The 21,638-nt window shown below is 47.2% G+C and overlaps 1 protein-coding gene across 1 annotated transcript; it reads right to left on the reverse strand.

Annotated features, from left to right (window-relative positions):
- Positions 1 to 439: 439 nt before the first annotated feature.
- LOC135896513 (glutamate receptor ionotropic, kainate 5-like) lies at positions 440 to 14,401 on the reverse strand. The gene is made up of 8 exons (XM_065424942.1): positions 14,357 to 14,401; positions 11,395 to 11,501; positions 10,063 to 10,153; positions 8,081 to 8,248; positions 5,714 to 5,846; positions 4,529 to 4,749; positions 3,695 to 3,978; positions 440 to 755 (listed from the first exon to the last, which is right to left on the reverse strand). Exons 1-8 carry the CDS (start codon positions 14,399 to 14,401, stop codon positions 440 to 442), a joined length of 1,365 nt encoding a protein of 454 aa, XP_065281014.1.
- Between the last annotated feature and the right edge of the window lie 7,237 nt (positions 14,402 to 21,638).

The following is a 21,638-nucleotide window of genomic DNA, read 5'->3' on the forward strand; positions in this document are numbered from 1 at the left end:
CCACGTGCCCCTCCGCAACAATATACAGTTTTAGTTACACGTACGTAGAGGCTTCACATACGCAAACGTGAAAAGCCTACGTACCTTACGTGCACGCCATCTGAAACGCTGTTAGCTACACGTACGCGACGCACGCCAAGAGGGACCCCGTAGCCTCATCTATCGGGAAATGTGAACACGGCGGTAGCCAATTCAATCCTGTCGCCGTGTTTCGATGCGAGCCGTCTGCGCGCGCGCGGCCCGCTATCGCTCGTTCGTGATCTCGCGGAACTCCCGCGCGAAGCTGTCTACGTGCGCAAGAAATGCACTCAAAGAATGGAATCTCACGTACGTCCGTGAGACGCGCGCGCGCTCGCTACGTTTTACGCATGCGCACTGCTCACACGTAGACGCTCTACGTACGCAAAGCCTCTACGTACGTGTAACCAAAACTGTCTAATCACACACGCGCGCGCACGCGAACCACACCGCGTCTAATGCGACGTGGCGGGACCGCCGGCGCGACGCGGTTTGCGTTCCCCGTGCGTCCGCACAGGCTGACCAGCGCAGCGGCGGGCGCCTCGGCGACCAGCAGTGCTGCCAGGGCCAGACCGTGACCGGTCAGCAGCAGCAGGAACACGGAGCGGAGGTGCTCGAAGTGCAGCGTGTCCTGCTCGCCGACGTCGACGCGGGGGCAGCGCGAGAAGTCGCCGCCAGAGGACACCGTCTCGCCGTACCACTTGAGCACCACGCCGGCCTCGGTCAGGCGGGCACGTCTGCGAAGGGTGTAAGACAACGTGCCGACGCAGAACGGCCGCCGATTTATCGGGTAGTTTTTTAGCAGAGCGTTTCTCACGCTCCGCCATATACGCACAGACTTCACGCGCACAAAGTGGCTCCACAGAATGCATTGGTTTCGCTTGTCTAACAAGTGCGCCTCCCAGAGTCGCCAGTGACGCGCTCTCATCAGCTTGGCTGTAAAGCGATAAAGAAAGCAACGCGACGCACGCTGACGCTCCGCTAAATCGGGCTCCTGTAGCGGAATGTGCGCAGCGTTCTATGTTCCGCTGCTGCTATGAGCGTTCTACGCACGCCCATCAGTGTTCTTGGTATAGCGGTACAGCGTCCTGCTGAGCGGCTGTGTGCAGATTGCTATGAATGATAAAGTCGGTCTGAGCGCAGCGGCCCGTAAATGCTCCGCTAAAACTGCCTGTTGTAACGTGAAGCTTTCTTCGCCTCAATTGTCCTGACTTTCCTGCTGTTATGCTTTCCTCCTATGGGCTTGCCTCGCGTGCCTCTGGGTTTCTAACCAAACCACCAGACGGCGCTTGCCTCCGCACATCTCGTCATTGGGTTGCTAGCCAGCAAGCAAAGTGATATGCAACGTCTGGCTAATATTCGTGGTCAGGAAGGCGAGAATTTAGGTCTGGGATTTAGCGTTAAAAATCAGGTGTTATGGTATTCAACGAAAACAGTGAACAGACAATGGCAATACAAAGCCAGGAAATAAATCAGGTAAAAGAATATAAATACCTTCGTATACGAATAAACGGAGGCAATAGATATATGGAAACACAAGATAAAACAATAGCAGCAAAGGGAAAGAGAAATGTAGCCATAGTGAAACACAGAGCGCTATGAGGATACAATAGCTGCGAGGTGCTCCGGGGTATGTGGAAAGGTGCAATGGTTCCAGGAATTACATTTGGAAATGAGGTTGTTTGCTTGAAATCAGGGGTACAATCGGGACTCGATGGCAACCAAAGGTCACTGGGACGCCTCGCGTTGGGCACTCACGGGAAGACTACAAATGAAGCTGTGCAGGGTGATTTCGGCTGTACAAGCTTTGAAGTGACAGAAGCTCACAGTAAAATTGATCATGAAGAGCGACTGAAGAATACGGAAGAAAAGTAAATGAGCTGGGAGCGTTTCCAGGTATTAAGGTAAGAGAACTAAGAAGCTTGCCAGCAAGTATGCCGCTTTTATGGTGAGCTACACAGAAACAAAGAACGTCAGGAGGAAAGTCGGAGAGGCTAACATAATCTCATGGGTGGCGGCAACGGAAAATGAACCTGCCATGAGGAAATACTGAAGAGGATAAAACGAAATCAGGAAAGAACAAATTTATGATAACTCAAAGGTAAGCTCATTATTTTTCGAAGCGAGATCAGGACGCCTTAGAACACGCGCTTATAAAGCGAGATATAAGAAGGAACAAGAAACATGTGCTTGCTGCGGTATCTAGGGAAACGTTGAAGCATGTTTCATTAGAATGTGAAGACACCTATCTGCCCAGCAGTCGATTTAGGCATCTGTGGTCTCCCTGAAGCCCTTGGGTTCATCGAGAGCAGACGGAAAGTAAACATGTCCGCAGCAGAGATTAGTAAGCGGCGATTGCAAGATTGGTGGAAGAAAAGTAGGGAAACGACAAACAGCGGAGGCTTGCAAAAACAAAGTTCACAATAGGGTTTCAGAAAGTTTGGTTACGGGAATTCGTCGTGGGATTTTTTGTTCATTTTCTTTTTGTCTTTATAGCAAAGGTAGGTCCGTCCGTCCATCCATCTATCCATTCATCCCTCCAGGCCAATTTCCGCCGTCGCCGTGATGTTCCATATAAAGTCCAAGTACGATAACATCGCCGCGACGCGCTGCATGATGTAGGTGCGAGCGAAACCTTGCGAGGGTGAGCGGAGAGTGATGGTGGCTTGAAGCGGCGGTGTCTTCTCGCGCTAGCAAAGTGTGGTTGGGGGTAGGAACGGTGTGCTAAGATGGGGGAGGGGGGACGGGGCAGGTTAGTGCGCATCTCCAGTCTCTAGTTGCTGCGGCTTAGCGTTGCCGCGCCCGTCCTATCTTGCAGGTAATCTGCGCTGGGTTGGAAGGCAATCCCGACCGGAGATAGCTGATGACATCGTGTGCGCTGTATTCTCGAACGCGCCCAGTTCGCGTCGATGCGCCAGGCAGCGCGAAGGGCAATTGGCCCACCGCTGCTGCCGCGGTGTTCATCACGCCAGTGCTCTGACGGCGGATGCATCCACGGTCATCGAGCGAGCTGTGTTCGGGTTTGCCTGTGCGCGCGTGACAACGCGTGGTTGTTAATTAAAGCTAGTAAGCGAGTGTTTGCAGCAGGTTATGCAGCCGATAACACGAGTGTCCTTAATTCGTATAGCTGTCTACTAATTTGCTATCGCAATCAGTTGCTTTGCCCGTCCGGCGAACCTATGACTTTTCTAATCCTGCAACAGCCTATGGGAGAACTCCCGCTGAGTCCACTCTGTAAAGCAGCCGGAACCCTTTATTTATTTGATTGTTTTGATAAATACTGCGAGCCTCCCGAGAAGGCCGTGGGCAGGAGTGGACAGTACACATGAAGAAATTATCAAAAATAAGAAGACAAGAACACATTACACAAGGCTCGCACCACGCACTGAAAAGCAGCGAAATACCGATAGCTTGCACGTCGCTTGCATACAAACCCGCGCTACGGATATAAAATTGTGCACTGATATATTGACAGAGTGCTTGACAAGGAAAAATTAGATAAGATTGCGGACCATTCAAGCTGCCCATGCGCGTCGCACGATATGATAAACTGCTGTAATTAATCACTTATCGAAGCATATTGCGGGAGAACCATGGCATATGTCGCCGGATGATAACGAATGATGACAGTGAAGCAAAGATGCTTCTTTCTAACAAGGGACATCAGGGGGTTCACCTGCGCTCCCAGGCGTTCATGATGAAGCGCACGTTGTCCCTCCTGTAGTAGACGACCATCGGGTGCGAGAAGAGACGCTCCCGGCCCAGGTAGAACTCGTGGTGCGGGTACCGGTGGCATCTCTGGGCCGCGTGGTACAGCAGCGTCGTGCGGTCGCCCACGATGACCGCCTTGCCCGCGGCCACCTGGTCCAGCACGTCGGCGGACCACAGGCGGCGGTAGGGAACCAGCGAACCGGGCTTCAGCTTTCGGTACACTTTCCGGTCGTGCTCGTTCGGCGACAGCTGCGTTTTTTTTTTCAATCGCTCATCTATAAGTTTGCGTCCGTGCTGTACGTGACAGTTGGGATAGACTTTCGTACGAGATTGTTTGGTTGCTTGATCAATTGATTGATTGATTTACTTTAATTTTCTGAAGGTAACACACGGGCTATAAGGAACGTCGTAGTAAGGGGTTTCAAAACCATTTCCACGACTGTTATCATTTTTATTGGTTAATTTTTAAAATATTTTTTTATTCATGCCTTTATCTCATCGTATAATGATACTCGCTATCTCCCTCTCTTTTTGTTCCGCTTTCACCCTGCCCTGACGCTGAGTAGCAGGCTAGAACGTAGCAGTTCAGGGAGACCTCTCAGTAAACTCCTCTCCATCTCAACCACCTGGGACCCTCTAACGCTCGCCCAAAGCGTGGTACACGAATGCTTTCGCAATCCGCTCCCACAGGAATGCAGGTCGCTGCGACCGGGAGTCGAACCCGGGACCTCGTGTGGGCAGCTGCCGTTCGCCATGAAACGCGTGGCGGCGCTTCGCGACGACTCCTCGCTGGACTCACCGCGAGCAGGATCGGGTAGGCCGGACCGCGAAGCATGTAGACGCGGACGTCCTCGCGCGAAGCCAGTTGCGCGGCCGAGTCAATCCGGTGGCCGCTCTTGAGGCGCACCGTGAGGCCCGCCTTCATCTTGCCGTTGAACACGTTGGCGAACACCAGCACCGCCAGCCACCAGGTGGCCACCACGATTCGGGAGGACGGGCTTCGAGGCGGTTCGTGATTGACTGCGCGCCGAGGGAGAAGGGAAAGAAAGCGACGTGGACGCGACGTACCAGAAGGCTCGACGATGTGATCCTTCTCGGTGTATATTAACGCGTATGACATTACCGACGTTGTCAGATCAGTTTTTGTTTGTTTGTCCGACTATCCAGTTAACCTAGCTATCCCATCATAAACGTGAGCCGATCCCGGAGATTTAGTGCAGTCTAAAAAACACGGACCGGTCTCGAAAGTAGTGCAGACTGAAATCGTGGGCCGTTCGCGCTGGTACGTGCAAACTGGGTGCGTGCGCGTACTTCTCGGCGGCGCCGCTAGAAGGCGCAGCGTGTACAGAGGGAAGCGCGGGAGAGGATTCAGCACGCGTAATGCATGAGTACTGACGACATGAATTTTTTGTCGTATAATGGGGCACCCGCAGTTAAAACAGCACAGACAGACAGACAGACAGACAGACAGACAGACAGACAGACAGACAGACAGACAGACAGACAGACAGACAGACAGACAGACAGACAGACAGACAGACAGACAGACAGACAGACAGACAGACAGACAGACAGACAGACAGACAGACAGACAGATAGATAGATAGATAGATAGATAGATAGATAGATAGATAGATAGATAGATAGATAGATAGATAGATAGATAGATAGATAGATAGATAGATAGATAGATAGATAGATAGATGCCAAAATGCAACCAGTATTTTTTTTGTGAACTAAACTACATAGAGTGGTTCGTGTTTTAATGAATGTGTGAAATGCCTATTCCTGTACATTTCTTTTTTAGAATACGTAATCTCTCGTAGTGTAGAGCCGGTCTATTTTTTAGCACGAACAGCATGGGCACTCGCAAATTGAGCTATATGTGGCAAGCTTTATTTTTTGCGCCTCTCGACAAATCCCTATTTCAAAGTACTTCCTACAAAAATGAAGAAACGAAAGTTCGCTAAGTGGCTACACGTACCTTGAAGACACATGCTCCGTGAGAGCATAAGTAGGCTTTCCACCAGCCTTGAGATGAACGTCTTCGAGGAACCAGGCGCCAGTGATACGATCAAGCTCAGCACGAGAAGACAGACGCCTACCATTATCTGGACCTGCGTGTACGACCAGAAGGGAAGTGTATTGGTGCGTAGTAAGAGTACATCATCTATATATTGATCTGCGCTGGACACACAGGAACCTATAAATACGAAAGGCACAACGATAGAGGATAGACAAGGACGAAGGAAACGATTTACATAATGGCTAATGCGGTAAACAAATAAATGAATGAATAAATAAATAAATAAGTAAATAAATAAATTGATTGATTGATTGATTGATTGATTGATTGATTGATTGATTGATTGATTGATTGATTGATTGATTGATTGATTGATTGATTGATTGAGAGCGACTATGTCAAGAGGGAACCTTTTCAGGAATTCACGGCAACACGCAGTAACACTCGCAACGGAACGATTGCTCTTGTCGGCTGCGCAGTTTGAACAAGCAGCTGCAGCGCCCTCTGCTCGAGCTACGGTTGTGTCGAGTAGTCGTCGCTCTCGAATAAGTGCTGAGCCGTGGAAACACAAGCACACTGCACGAACTGAGTCGTATACCTCGCAACGTCCTGCAGCTCTGGGACGCCGCAACCACCGAACCGTCCCCTCTTAAAAGGAGGACTTACTACATGTGTTTAGCCACCTATATCACAGCCGCAGTTGCGCTGGTTCACGGCTCTCTTCTCTGCGTGATTACGCAACGAAAGAAAAATGCTACATAAATGTCTTCACTGCAACGAATGTCTACGCGTTCAAGCGCATCTATTCCTTTAATAAAAGCTAGTAACTTTCTAGAAGCGATCGGCTGTTGGCTTGCATTGACAATCACTGTCGATATTTTCTGCACATTTTTTTTTTGTATTCTGCTTCTCGCGAAAGCACAAATGTCTACACCATGTGCAGATTGCGCGAGAGCGTTTTTCAAGAGTTCCACCATGCTGACAATGCCGGAAGTGATGAGGTGACGCCGCAATTAAGGCGACGTGAAGCATACCAACTGGTTAAAAGAACCGTTGAATTTCCCGAAGAACTGCCCCCCTTTCACCTAATACGAGGAGGAGAGAGGGAAGAAGGTGTGGATGTGGGTGTCATGGAAGGGGAAGGCTTGTTCCGACGAGCGAGATCTACAACCGGCTCTGACGAACAGCCTGACGCCACAATCAATCAATCAATCAATCAATCAATCAATCAATCAATCAATCAATCAATCAATCAATCAATCAATCTTCTTCTCAACTGTTGAGAGAGTGTGCTTTTCTCCCTTTCTTTCTTTGAATTGAACTGAATATTATTTCACGTAAATATTTATAAGGCTTACTTCCTTCTTTCTTTTTATTAGAATGTGTCTCGAGGAGAGGTTGGCATCACGGGTGATACCCGCTATACTCTTTCTCGCTTAGCCAAACAGTACATGGCAAAGATCAGCCGCATAACAAACAATAAATACAACGAACGAACTAGACGGAATATTAAAATAAAGAATTGGCAGTGGCTTAGCTCGGCTATGCCAGGATATACGTAGCGAAAGTTAAGGCGTAGCATGGTTAGTCTTGGTTAATCCTGATTGCAAGTCCAGGTTAGTCTTGTTGTCTAGCTATGTTGCGGCGTTTAGCCAGTCGTTCGGCGCGCTGTTCGTCTGTTTCCTGGGCGATTAGTTTCCTCCTCATCTCGTTCCGATGTCGATTCCAGGCCTCCTCCTGCTTATCAGAATTGTCACCGTCCATACTGCCGCCTCAGCTGTGGTTGCGGCGCACGCGAGCTCTCCTTTTCAATCCTCCGACATGTTATCAGGCATGCGACGCAGCTGGCGAAGCGAGCGGAGGCGAGCGCAACGACGAGGAACGCGGTATGACGTCGTACCAAACGGCGGTAGCTGAAAGGCGCTGCGCAGCGGAGGAACACCTGTGGCTCGGTGCTACTACTGGCGTATGCGCAGTAGTTACTAGGGAGTGAGAGAGAGAGAAATATCCGCGGCGAGGCGCGCGTTGTGACGTCATGTGCCTGCTCGGAGCACCGCCACGGTGAAATCGCAAGTTCGCAGCCAGTAAAGTTTTCGCTTTAAAATGTAATAAATGTTGGAACGTGATAGCCTATACAACACGGAAAGTTCCCGTCAGCAACTTCTAAGCCACAACACTTTCTTCCTTTGAACGCACACACTGGCGTTCCCTTTTAGTGCCACCAGACGAGATCCGGAAAAGGAAAGAGCGTCTGTATCTGCGCAACTGCAATACGAGATTCCCGTTATCAGGGTTTGTATATATATATAATATATGCGTCCTCACGTCGCGCTCGAAGATCTCCAGGGAGGCCGCGATGCTGCTGCCCTGCGAGGTGTCGTTGCCGAACGCTCCGAGGATGACCACGTCCTCGGTCCAGACGCTGGCCGTCGGCTGGGCCACCCCGTTCCGCGAGTTGGTCGGGTAGAAGAGCGTGAACGACACATCGCTCTCCTGCGAGGGGGGTTGGCGCCGCGCATGCTTTTTCGGCGAGCTCGAAGGCCAACGGCCATCGAAATTTCGGACCGCGTAAAACAAAGCCTAACGACAGCCTTAAGGGCGCAAACGCGTGCAATGTATACATAGCGTAGAAAAAGGAGACAGCCACGCTGTTGTTCGTCTCCCTTTTTTTTTCTACGCTATACACTGAATGTGCTTGCGTCCTTCAGGCTGCCATTAAGATGCATCAACTCGTTCATCATCAAGTAAAAAAAAAAGCCTAGTTTAAGGCAGTGCAGATACGGAGGAACGTCCGCGCAAAACTTGACGCAAGAAAGCCCGCATAAACAGCCGTTTTTCGATACCGAGGTTAGAGACTGGTCTATAGTTGGCGTTCCATGTTGCAGCGAATTACAGTGCACACACCCGGACAACGACAGGAAACGACGAAGATGAGCACGCTGTTTTCGTCGTTTCCTGACCTTGTCCCGGTGTGCACTGTAATTCTCAGTTTGATACTGAAACTGAAAATAAATAACACGCCACTGTACCGCTCGCCGGAAGTGACGCACGACCCAGAGCGCAAGGCTCCTCGGCATGGCATCCGAGATAAGGCGGCGCCGGCGGCGCGCTGATAAACATCTCGGACGCCGGCTTGTTGGGTCTTCCGTCATAGCGACAACCGCCAGGTGCACGCGTCGTCTGCTTAACGGCTGTTGAACGGCTGCTAACAAGAAAAATTTAGGATCACCAGCTTTGCGGCATTGCCAAGATTGATTGAGTCGTAGACACACCACTCACTTATATAACAAATTTAGCTAAAGTGACATTTCGTTGCAGCCGGCTTTTAAAGCGCATTCTTATTGAAGATGACACATAGGACTGGTCGCTCTAAATAGCCCCATAGAGCATACTCGCTGTGCAGCTTACATTCTAGGGGTCAAAATCTAGTGCTCGGAATCCATTCGTCTGGTACATTCAAAGCGCCGTGATTGAGCTCAAAGCGCTCGGAGGCGCTCTGACATAATAGCAGGGACATAACGCGGAGGAATGGTATAATGCGTATGCATCTGTGACGCCTCAGTTGTGGCTCGGAAAAGTGGACTAGATGTGATCGATACACTTCGTTGGTTACATTTGGTGGATGGTCCCCTTCACTGTGCTTACGTGTGACAGCCTGGAGCTACACACATTGGCTCGATATGATTTCCTATAGGCACCTGTTGTAAGAAGATAGCATCATCTATCCTGTGTCCTCCCTCGCGACTGTTCTTCCTAATTCTCATTTTTAACGTCCAAAGCACTTTCAATTAATTCCATAAGAAAAATGTGAAGAAATTCGCAAGGCTCTGTATACAGCTCTGTAACTCTGCAATATCAGACGTCACAATTAAACGTGAACTGCTGGTATAAGAGCGGTTAGAGTGGCAGCGGTGAAGACTTCGTCACAGCGAAGTCTTTCACTGCAGTGGAAGGCATGTGAATTAAAGAAAAGAGAAGAAAGGCTACTAGAGCTGCCGTGCTGTATAAGCACGCTGGAGTACCGTTAGGCAGTACAAAGTAGGCACCAAAACTAAGCCGGCAGCAACGGAGCCCTTTAATACTGGAAAGATTTTGCGCCAAAAAACACAACACACACAAGAAAGACGACAACACCACCCTTAACACCAGCCCTTTAAACTCAGTCTAAGAGGTACGTGAACCAACGGCTAAAAGACTACTGAAGTTATTTGACGTCTACCGCATTGTCTGACCACCATTGTCTTAAGCAAAGGAATCACGAAGTGCGCTTTTACAGTGAAGTGGCGGCAGGCAGAACGAGACCTCACGTTTCTCTGTAGTTCACCCAGGAATCCGGTCCAAGAACCGTTGGCCAGCTTGACCCCCCAATCGGCGTTGTGCAGGATGGTGGTCTTGTGCCTGCCGCCAAGACAGGTGAAAACGAACAGTGCGCATTACTGAGAATTGAGTGGATACTTACACTGTATATTGTTTTGCCGCGGGCAGCATTGCATGCATTTATGCTGGGTTCACGCAGATTTCGCAAAGAAGGGGTATATTTCGGAGTGCTGTTCTTATGCATTAAGTTTGGCCGTTTTAGGTGTATTATAAGTGCAGTTTACAGAATTAGGATATCATTTCTTTCTTTCGTTCTTTCTTTCTTTCTTTTTTGCTGAGTACACATTTGAAAACTAGTTACTTAAGCTTCTTTTTCTAAAATTTGTAATCTTAAACAACTTATGTAAAAAAATTGGCGACCTGAATCGATATTGTGCTTCCTGCAGTCGACAGATGTTAACTTTTTCTTTGAAATGCAAGAAACCTCATCAAATTCGGCGCAGTGGTTGCCGAGAAGGACAATTTCTCCGCGTTCCCGTGTATTTAGATAGGAGCTACCGAGCTAATGCAGCCAGTGTGGTTTTGTTGGTTTTATTTGTGGCAGATTTGTTTATTTAGTCACAGCAGGCCATAACATTTCGTCCAACCAGGTGCGGGTGACGAAAGCTCACACACGCTAACAGTGCAAGCATGCAATACAATGGAAAATTCTTAGACATGTTAATGACTTCTTTATTGCAAAGCACTGAAAACGGAAAGCACAGACCAGCTTCATTAATAACAATCGCGAACTAGACTTACTTCTCCTTTATTGTACGGGCTGCACATTTTATAATACATTATATACGCAAAACAAAACAATGGGCAATAAACTTCAAACCAAGAGAGAGAATGAACTTTAATGAAAATCATGGCTCAGTGGCCTAAACACGGGTGCGGGTCAATGGTGGGGATCATAAAACAAACCAATACAAAAGGCAAAATAAAAACAAAAGAAAGAAAAGCACAGAAAAACAAACAAATCAAAGCACTACGCGTTCGTAACCAAAAAGAAAAAAATTCTTATCGGTGCTGCGAAATTGTTCAAGACAGCAAAGTGTGTTATCTGCAGCAGCGATATGTCACGCGACAATTAGTGGGTTCTAATCTGGCAGTGTTATAGTGGATAAAAGGGAGCGTCAAATCAGAAGCTACAATTACTGTGCGGAAAGGGTGGGCAGTTCGGCCTGCAAGGTTGGTAGGTGGTGTCCAATGAATCACGATATATCCGCAACCTTTAGGTTACGTCCCCGAAGAGGGGGGGGGGTGGGGGAAAGGCTCACCGGACTCCAAGTGTTTCCGCGGTGTCCCACAGCAGCTTCAGGAGTCCCGAGGCAAACGTGATGTGGTGAAGGCTACCGTTGGGAAAGAACTGGCCGTGGGGAACGTGCTGTATTGTCGCAACAACAACGAGCAGGTGTCGTCCAAATGACTGCCATCAAATGTAAATTATCTTAACCGACAACGTTGAAGTTGAAGTTTATTCAATACTTAGTGCCGATACAAAAATATTGATATTTAGTACAGAAAAAGGTCCCATAGTGTGAACACTGTAGGGGGACCTTTTATAATGTATAAAAAAAAACACTAATACTACTTGACAGCAAAAAGGCAGCGAATTATAAAAATACAAAAATGCAAATACAAGTGCAAATACATAATGAGGCAAAAAGAATAATACAATGGAAAATATAAAACGATAGGGATAAGGTTTAAGCTAAAGTAAGAAACGAGGCAAACAGTATTAAAAACGACAGAATTAAAGTTGTGTTTTAAAAGGCGTATTCAATAAACGGACCTATAGGTTAAACATGAAATTGCGAAGATGATGTTTGAATTTATTATTATTATTATTATTATTATTATTATTATTATTATTATTATTATTATTATTATTATTATTATTATTATTATTATTATTATTATTATTATTATTATTATTATTATTATTAGGTATGGAAACATGTACCCGCCGCGGTTGCTCAGTGGCTATGGTGGTGGGCTGCCGAGCACGAGGTCGCGGGATCGAATCCCGGCCACGGCAGCCGCATTTCGATGGGAGGCGAAATGCGAGACACCCGTGGCACTTGGATTTAGGTGCACGTTTAAAGAACCCCAGGCGGTCGAAATTTTCGGAGTCCTCCACTACGGCGTGCCTCATAATCACAAAGTGGTTTTGGCACGTAAAACACCATAATATATATATATATATATATATATATATATATATATATATATATATATATATATATATATATATATATATATATATATATATATATATATGGAAACATGCAAGCACACAAAGGAAGCAGGGAGGGAGTGAGCTGGCAACTGCCACCGAGAGGGGCACAACGCCTGCCTACTCTTTCGGGAGGAGGGAACGAAAAGAGGAGGATAGGATAACAAAATTAAATTGGAAAGAAAATGGGAAACAAACAAATGCGAGAGACACGGACAAAAGAAAGTAGGAAGCGCGGGGAAAAAGTATCTATAAACGGCAGTCCAAATCAGTTTTCTGCATGAAAGTTAGCAAGGCTCTATGGGCATGGTCGCGTTGATCAGTACTCCCTCTCGGAATCAGGCAAGATAACATTGTACAATAAGCAAAATCTTCACAGACGAGCACTTTTAAAATCCGGGCATCGTAGATGAATGGACATTGCTCGTATTAAGTGGAACGAAAGAAAAATGCGTACAGCATAAAATTTGATCCACATACGCGTTCCACGTGCTTTTCTAGGGGCTTCCTGCAACAAGGCCGTGTTGACGTTGTAACGTCCAACGTATCAGATAGGCCGCGCTGTTTCGATACCTCAAAATTCTGATTTCAGCACGGAAAATTTAAACCGTATTGTTAGTAGGATTTTTTGATGAGCTGGAACGAATCTTCAGTTGTGCATAGTATAGCAAACAGAAATGCCAATCAGTAATTTACTCTCCTAGTTGGGTTATGATCATAGTACAGCAAACAAAAATACTAATCAGCAATTTACTGTGCTAGTTGCGTTATAACTCAAACACGATTTCGTTGGTTTGTTCTGTACAAATGTACCCTCTGCGGCCAGAAACGAAGGCGAACAAGTTGTTATGTAGTTATACTTGTATAGTTAATGCAGACTTTCAGTTTGCTGTTATACAGTTGTATGTTACAGTTTCCTTGACATGGAACTACGTTGGGCATTACGGCGTTAAAATAAACTTTTTTGGCTTCAAGCTGGCGCGGGGTAGCTCGGTGGTGGCTACGGCGCTGCGTAGTTGATCTCTAGGTCGCGGGTGCGACTCCGGCCGCCGTGTGCGCGCACAGTTTGATGGGGGCCAAGAGCGAAAAACGCGCGTGCGCTTAGATTTAGGTGCACGTCAAAGAAGAAGCCCGGTCGGCCAAAAATTAATGCGGAGGGTGGCCCCAACCCTGCGCGTCCTCGTAACCACATCGTGGTTCTGGCCCGTAATACCGCAATAACTTATTCAAATAGCCGTATTTTTTTAGTGGCTCGGACGATCACGGTTTCATTACAGCGCACGATATGCACATTTAGTTATAGATGGAGCTCCACTTTAGTTTCACATTAGTAAAATTAATAATAATAATAATAAATAATAATAATAATAATAATAATAATAATAATAATAATAATAATAAAAACAATTTTAAAGAAGATAGCGAAAGAAGAAAAGTGCATCTCACGACAGATGCAGTAGTGCCATCGACGCTATCTCTTACTGCTAACTGCAGGCGCCAAATATAAGCTGTAATAAGCAACCAACTATATGTATAATGATAGTTGACGTAACATGCATACTGCTTACATAAACTATGATCAATAAGTACCGAACTAATATATGTATACGGGTACCCCCCCCCTTTTTTTTTTTGCCTGGAAGGGACCTCGCAATGTTTCCAGTGACCTGCAAGACATTCCCGCTAAACTGAGCTAGCAAAAAGGCAGACCAGCGGAGTGCCTCTATTGCCCACTTTCGTGGTGCAATTCGTGATGGCTTCTCGACAGCGTTCTTGCCGTAATGAGATGTCTTTAAGGTATACGCGTACGGAGCTATAGTGCAGTCCGGAATGGTTCTCGCGTTCGACCACATTAGATGACCTAATCGTCACAGACAACCACAGCGCAAGACTCAACAGCCCAGCTCAACTGTTCACCGAGGCCACAGGTTTTCGCTACAGCCGCAACGAAGATCACGCAAGATGGTATAAAAACAATTAATAAGACTAATTTGTTCGCTTACGTTCATGGTGGTTATGCGCAGCACGGGCTCGGAGATATTCGACATGCTTATACTCCTCCAGAAATAAAAAAAGAAGAGAAAACAACTAAAGGTCGATGCTATATGTATAGCTCAGGCGTAAATCCTGGACTTCTATACACAGCTGACTTTCAGGGTGGTTTTACGCTTAGGTTACGACGAACTCGCTGCGTAAAGCATAAACGTCACTTTGCGCACCCTTCTCGGTTATGACCTAATACCAGTCGGTGAGGTCGCTCGCCAGCGTTTAAAAAAAAAAAAAAGAACAGGCGTTCCTCGCCATACCTGATTGGTCGGAACTGCGAACGTCATCACGCCCATTGCTCGAGCCCCCGTGACTGGCGAGAGTTAACGGAGCTTTTTTTTTTTTTGTTATAGCTCACTTTATTTTTTTTGTGGGACGGGAGAGTAGAACATTATTTAGGAACTGCTGACAAATTTTGCCGGTATAGGCTGATTCGTCAGTCATCGAGGCGAGCATTAGGGAAATGAGCCGGGAAAACTAATCGCTTGTGTAAAGGCCCAGCCGACTACATATGTGACGCAAATAAGTCCGAGTGAACGCTGGATATCGAGATCGAGAAAAAAAAGAATACACGCAAATTGCGAATACACGCAAAGTGTCTCGAGAGGCCAGTCGCGCTGCAATTTTGCATGCATCTGCGGGCTTCTTTCACGCTCGGAAAAAACACTTTTATGTAGCACTCATTGAGGAACAGAAAGCTGTATCGGGAGTTTCTCATGTAGCCCTACAATTTTCTCATTGACACTTTTCATCTAACTATAGTATTTGAGAAGTTGATTAATTTATCAATACTGAATAAAGGGAAAATCAGACATCCACCCGTTTGCAGCAATTGTCTAGCCGCCTGGTTAGCTCAGATGGTAGCGCGGCTGCCCCGGAAAGGCGGTGGTCCCGGGTTCGGGTCCCGGACCAGGACGAATTTTGCTTCAACTATGAGGCTTTTCTTTCGAGGAACCCGTATAGGTTTCCTTTGTAGCGATTGCTGCAAACGGGTGGATGTCTGATTTTCCCTTTATTCATTACTTCTCTCCACCTTGCGGGTTTCCGCAGAACTACTACATCAAACACTTGCCTTTGCTTCGTGTTGTCGACAAATTCGACTTCGCCCTGCCGTCTGCTAGCCGCCTGGTTGGCTCAGATGGTGGAGCGGCGGCTGCCTCGGGAAGGCGGTGGTCCCGGGTTCGAGTCCCGGACCAGGACGAATTTTTCTACAACTATGAGGCTTTTCTTTCGAGGAACCCGTATGGGTTTCCTTTGTAGCAATTGCTGCAAACGAGTGGATATCTTATTTTCCCTTTATTCATTACTTCTCTCCACCTTGCGGGTTTCCGCAGAACTATATACTTATCAATACTAATTGTCTAATTCAGCGGAATGCAGAAGATAAACTGAGTAATCCGTTTGCCGACGGCAAGCGACGGCAAACAACGTTACCTTCGTTCTGTCCAGCTACGTCGCATTTGCATATTCTTAAACCCTGGACAACGTTATAGCTGGGACACCCTGCATACATTGTTCGTAATGGCCGCGCTACGCATGGAAGCGCGCGCTCGATTCCCGTCGCAGCACTCGATGCGCGAGCTGTATAGCTACACGCCTCAAATTGAGAAGAAATGCCGAAATATGAATGAATATGAACATATCTTTATTTCCACTAGATTGGGGGAGACAGGGAAGAAAAGCTGCAAGTGCAGCTTGAAAAAACACCCTGCCCCCTATGACCACAAGACACGGGCAGCGCGGAGCTGCCGCGTGTTTTTAACAAAAAAAATATACAGAGTTTTGCAAGAATGCATAAAAGGTGAGTAGTTGTACATAAAGAAGCTACAAAACGTTTCACATATGAGAGACAAAAAGAAAACATATATACACATATATATGTAATATAAATGTGAACAAAAAGCTGTAAAACTCATCTAATCTGCACTTCTGAAATAGCTGGCCATATAAACATTAATATTAGTCACACTGAATTAGTCGAGAAAATTCTGACGGGGTAAGGGTATATATACCAATGCCAGATTTGTTGTAAGCATTTAAAAGCCTTGGTAAGTTGTTTTTTAGCATTTGTGAGCTGTAATTAGTCCTAAAATGGTGCAAAGTCCAGGGTTCTGTGTTTCTTGTGAAACAAATCACTCGCAGCGCCACAAAAATGCAGCCGCCGCCGAGTGATACTCAATCGCGAGTCGTTTCCCATTCGTCGACGCGCATTTTTTTCCCTTCCCAGTGCGTATCGATGTGGCTCGTAAATTCTGAGGAAGGATCATTCATCCTACAGAGAGCGCTGACCAGATGCACGGACGCATGACAGCTCGTAAATGTTAACGAGCCCTCGCGTTGTTGCTAACGGATTTGAGCAATGTGCATCGTTGTTCACGGTCGCCACGCACTCGCAGTTGTTGATCCGTTGACATACGGGCAGACGATCTTCTGCAGTGCATGCACTTGCCGGAGTTTTCCAACCGCGTAAACAGAGCCACCTCGTCTTGTGAGGCCCGTGTATTAAGGGAATTCATGAGCATGTTTGAAAGTTCACAGCAGACGAAGCTTCAGCGGTTTACGCGACAGCGCGGTCCAGAAGTCACACCAGTTGTTTGCATTTCACCTCGCCCTTTTATTTCTCCTCTCTTCAGCTGTCGAGAAGTCACACCATTTTGCATTTCACCTCGCCCTTTTATTTCTCCTCTTTTCAGCTATCCAGAAGTCACACCAGTTGTTTGCATTTCACCTCGCCCTTTTACTTCTCTCTTCAACTGTCCACAAGTCACACCAGTTGTTTGCATTTCAGCTCGCCCTTTTATTTCTCCTCTCTTCAGTTAACTTGCCCATGCTTGACTTGATATAAATGACGCCTGATGTGAACGCGCCGTGGCACAGCGCTATATCGTTGTGGTTCTGTGTTTGAGGAAGCCATGTAACACGGATTAAATTTCGCCCCACACCAAAGAAACTGAAAGGATTTTTGTTCTTTCATTGAAGAGAGGCGTAAAGAGGCTAGACGGATAGACCCAAATTGGTTGAAGTAGGACAGGAATGCCATTTGCATTCAGACTCGAGTATCAAGCTTGTAACTCAGTAATAACAATACCACAAATCCGTAAGCTGCACCTTTTAAGAAATCTAAAGCGGACAAAATCGATGCGTTCTGCACCGCTCTCAAGTCTGCCACAAATTTGTGAGTAGGACGTTTGCAAAACCCTCGTAAACATTTTGACGATTTCACGCGAACTGTCATCAAACCTCGTATCCAATTTGGCTGCTTCAGACGATCTAACAGATGCTGTTTCCAGCGCTACGTTATTGTTTTTGGTGCGGAATTACGGATTTCTAAACTTCGTGCTACAATTTTATTCAACTATAAAGACGCTGTGCATTCCTGCCACCGCCGGGAGCTAATAATCTTCAGTAACGTTCCAGAAAGGCCCTTCCTCATTTCGCGCCACGCGCAAAATCGAGCAACCAGTGCAAGTAAACAATACGTGCCATAATTTACTAACATACTTTGGCGGCGCCTTCAGGACACCCAAGAGGCAACGTATACACACCAAAGATGGAACCTGGACTGGTACGTGGGTTGGGGGCAGGCAGAGGGCTCCCCGTGCAGGCGATGTACAAAATGGGCTGGGGCTGCTCTTGTATACGAATACCTCCCACGGAACGCTCCGGCCCCGGCCGCTTCAACTTGCCGACGCGTACATGCTTTTCTAGCTTTGATCCCACCGCTCTCAGTGCTCTACTGACACCTACGTTTACCATTATTATGCGAAGCATACTAGCCACACAACCACGCTCTTCCTTGCTGCGCCGCGCGCGGCCGCGTAGCTACCATATGACGTCATAACAGCTGCAAAAGCGGAGGCTCAACTCGTGCGCTCGCTTGCGGCCGCGTAGCTACATAGCCGGGTCTCAGCTCGTGCGCTCGCCTGCATGAGGTGGTGGTGGTGGTAAACATTTATTGCTTGAGCCTTTTTACAAGATTACTTGTGAGGGGGCTCAGGAGCGCGTAGGGTGTCCGGGAGTTTGTGGCCCTCGGCGACCCTCAGAGCCCAGTCCACCAGCCGTATTTGGTCGGCTGGGTTGGAGCTAGACACCGCGGTCTCCCATCCCTCGACGTCGGTGAGTTGCCACTCAGAGGGTGGCTGGAGCTCAGGGCATAAGAACGTAATGTGATGGAAATTAGCTCGAGGTGCGCCGCAGAGCGTACAGAGTTGCCACTCAGAGGGTGGCTGGAGCTCAGGGCATAAGAACATAATGTGATGGAAATTAGCTCGAGGTGCGCCGCAGAGCGTACATTCCTGTTGATATAGGCCTGGATGAACCAGGGCGAGAAAAGCTGGAGAAAGAAAAGTTTGTGCCTGAAGTTGGCGCCAGGTACTTTGTTACTTTGTTGTTTCTTCGTCTAGCCGAACCAAATATAGCCAAGCAACAGCAGTTCACCAGGCTAAACAGTGGTTCAGCAACTAAAATAAAGGCTAGTATGCTTCGCATCCTGGGCTTAACCTTAGCTAAGCCACAGCCATTATTATATTAATACGACTAGAATTACTGGCCTACTTCAGCCGCTTCGTGTTCCCCGTTCCCTAATTTAAAAAAAAATGTTACAGCGGTAGGCGGATTCGAACCCGCGTCACACGGTTTCTTCAGGCGCAGCAGCCCGACACTTTATTGCTGTTCCAAGAATACACGCGGCCAGCGAGGAATAAATTCTCAGCGTTATCACAAGGCCCCTGCATAAGTTACAAGGTATACGGCCACTATTCTTTTACCGCTCCCCTTCTCTAGCCCTCCGAAAGGTTCCGAACCTCCCAACACATGTGTAAAAACAAATAGCTGCACTCGCACAAAATGTAGTCGTACTACGTTTACTACCAATACTCGTTTTCGAAACTGTGTTTCGTGCATTAAATCCTTATTGACGAGTATATTGGCGTAAACCGTGTTCTACGTTAAACAACTTTGGTAACTTCCCAGGAGCGCCAGCGACACGGAGGAAGGAAACTAAGGAGAGGCCCTACCCCCTCCGCGCGCTAGGAGAAAAGTGTGGCGGAAATGACGTATAGGTTCTCATTTTTTTTTTTGCTGCATGGCCACGCCTTTTGGGCCACAATGGCGGCGTTGTTCTGATTTTTTTAGCGCTCACACGTGTTGCTCTGGTAGGTTTCGTGCCGTGGCAAAGGCGCTGAGTGGGCGGGTTTGCGTTAGTCACCGTGTCTTGTTGCGCTGTGTTACCTGCACCGTGCTCTGCCGGATGTTGCGCGAGCGCGTGCGCTCCGCGCGCGAGACCACGCGCAGCGCGGCGTGGTTTCGCGAAAGATGTAAACAAGAGAGGAGGGTGGCCCAAAAGGCGGAGCATCGCCATGAGCAACGCCAACTTCCGGCTTCACTTTTGCTTCACAAAGAGTGACGTCAGGGCCTCTCCTTAGTTTCCTTCCTCCGTGGCCAGCGATCAGTGCGGTCACGTGGAAATGCCACGTGACCACACTAAGCCAATCACGTACGGGCGATGGTAAGATAGCGAGGAGGAGGAGGATGGTGGCTAGATGAGAGAATGGCGCCACCTTGGAACTTTTTCTTTATCTAGGGAGCCTACGTTAGCACGCACCGGTGCGCCACTGGTGCAGTCTAGTGCAGCTTAGGAGGCCAAGAAGAGGGGGAGAGGGGACAAAGCACGCGGGTCGATTTATGGCAGCCGATAGATGGCGCAGCGCGCCCAGAAGGAATAGAGTGTCTCGATGCCTAACAGGTTTACAGGGTGGAGACACTGTCGGTATCTCGGGGCCAACCTTCACGGCTTCGGGAACGTAGCCCGCACGTGGACTTAAATTTTCAAAAAAAAAAAAGGACGCACCATTACAATTTCATGCCAAATGCTAGTACTAGGAGTGCTCGAATACTGGAAAAGTTGGAATATTATATCTTAAATGTTCGTATTCGATTAGAAAAATAGATATTAGAAAATGTTCCAGTATTCGGTCGGATACAAATTTTCGAATAAAGAATAAATTGCTGGCTGCGCAGGAGCAGACACGATTCTTAGCATCTGTTACTATCTAGTCTACGAATATTGGCGCGGTCTTGCGCAGAATCTTGCGACGAGGCCATGCTGCTACCGAAATTTCGCCTGTAAAGCTCACTTAGCTACTAAACGGTTAAACACTGCGGAAAAGCCAGCCTCCCAGTAGCACGGGACACGGATTTGGATTAGCGAGGATGCACCCTTTTATTCAGCGCCTACCCCCCCCCCCCCCCCCCAATTCTGAACTTACTGCTTGACAGCAAGTGCGACGAGTATCAAAGCGTCAAATGACGTCGAGTTGCGGGCATTTGATGCGGTTAATAAGGGCAGGCAGGAGAGGTCAGCTAGTGGGAATTACTAAATTTTTCCAAATTCACATGAGCCAAATAAACTGTCTTAGTATAACGGCTAACTAGTCTTGCTTTTTTCACATTGACAATGCAATTGCCATGTTCCAACGTAACAAATTAAACCAACTTACTAATAAATGCATGTGCATATCATTATTAAATATTTGATTTAATATTTGAAGCTAAGTAGACGTATTCGATTCATATTCGAAGATTTTTATAGTTGCACAACTCTAGTGAGTATGAATGTCGAAGTATAGTTCCGAGGGCAATTAATAATAATAATAATAATAATAATAATAATAATAATAATAATAATAACAACAGGCACTAGAAATGCTGTAATCTGGCCAGGATGTGAAAATTGTCTCCCTAACATAGGCAGGTATTAAAATTATAAACATATTTTTTCGGGGGAAGGGGGGGGGGCAAGGAGCGTCTCTAATATGAAAACTTGTTTGGCATAGAGGCACCCTTAAGAGAGAAGCGAGAGAGAGCACCTGGATGCAGTACAGGGATCATAAATGAAGCATTTCAGCAGTGGCTTGATTTGGCCACTAATGGCTACAAAGAACACGTGCTCTTGGGCTCTGCTACATTTTTGCCGTAAATTTGCACCCTTGTGCTTACAGCAGCGTGGTGTGTCGCCACATTGTGAAATTGTTTCTCCCCAATTTTTTTTATTTTCTCATGACAAATGATCATTGATTACATAGGACCAAATCGTACAGTAAACTTTCACGCTTCTTCCTGCAGGAAGAAGCGTGAAAGGGCCATGTGCCATGGCCACAAGAAGGAAAAGGCAAGACTTTTATGAAATGTATTGAAAAGAACCCTTTAAAATGAAATCAAATGCACAGTATACGAGACTCA

The sequence above is a fragment of the Dermacentor albipictus genome, chromosome 6 (assembly GCF_038994185.2).
Source record: "Dermacentor albipictus isolate Rhodes 1998 colony chromosome 6, USDA_Dalb.pri_finalv2, whole genome shotgun sequence".
Taxonomy (NCBI): Eukaryota; Metazoa; Arthropoda; class Arachnida; order Ixodida; family Ixodidae; genus Dermacentor; species Dermacentor albipictus.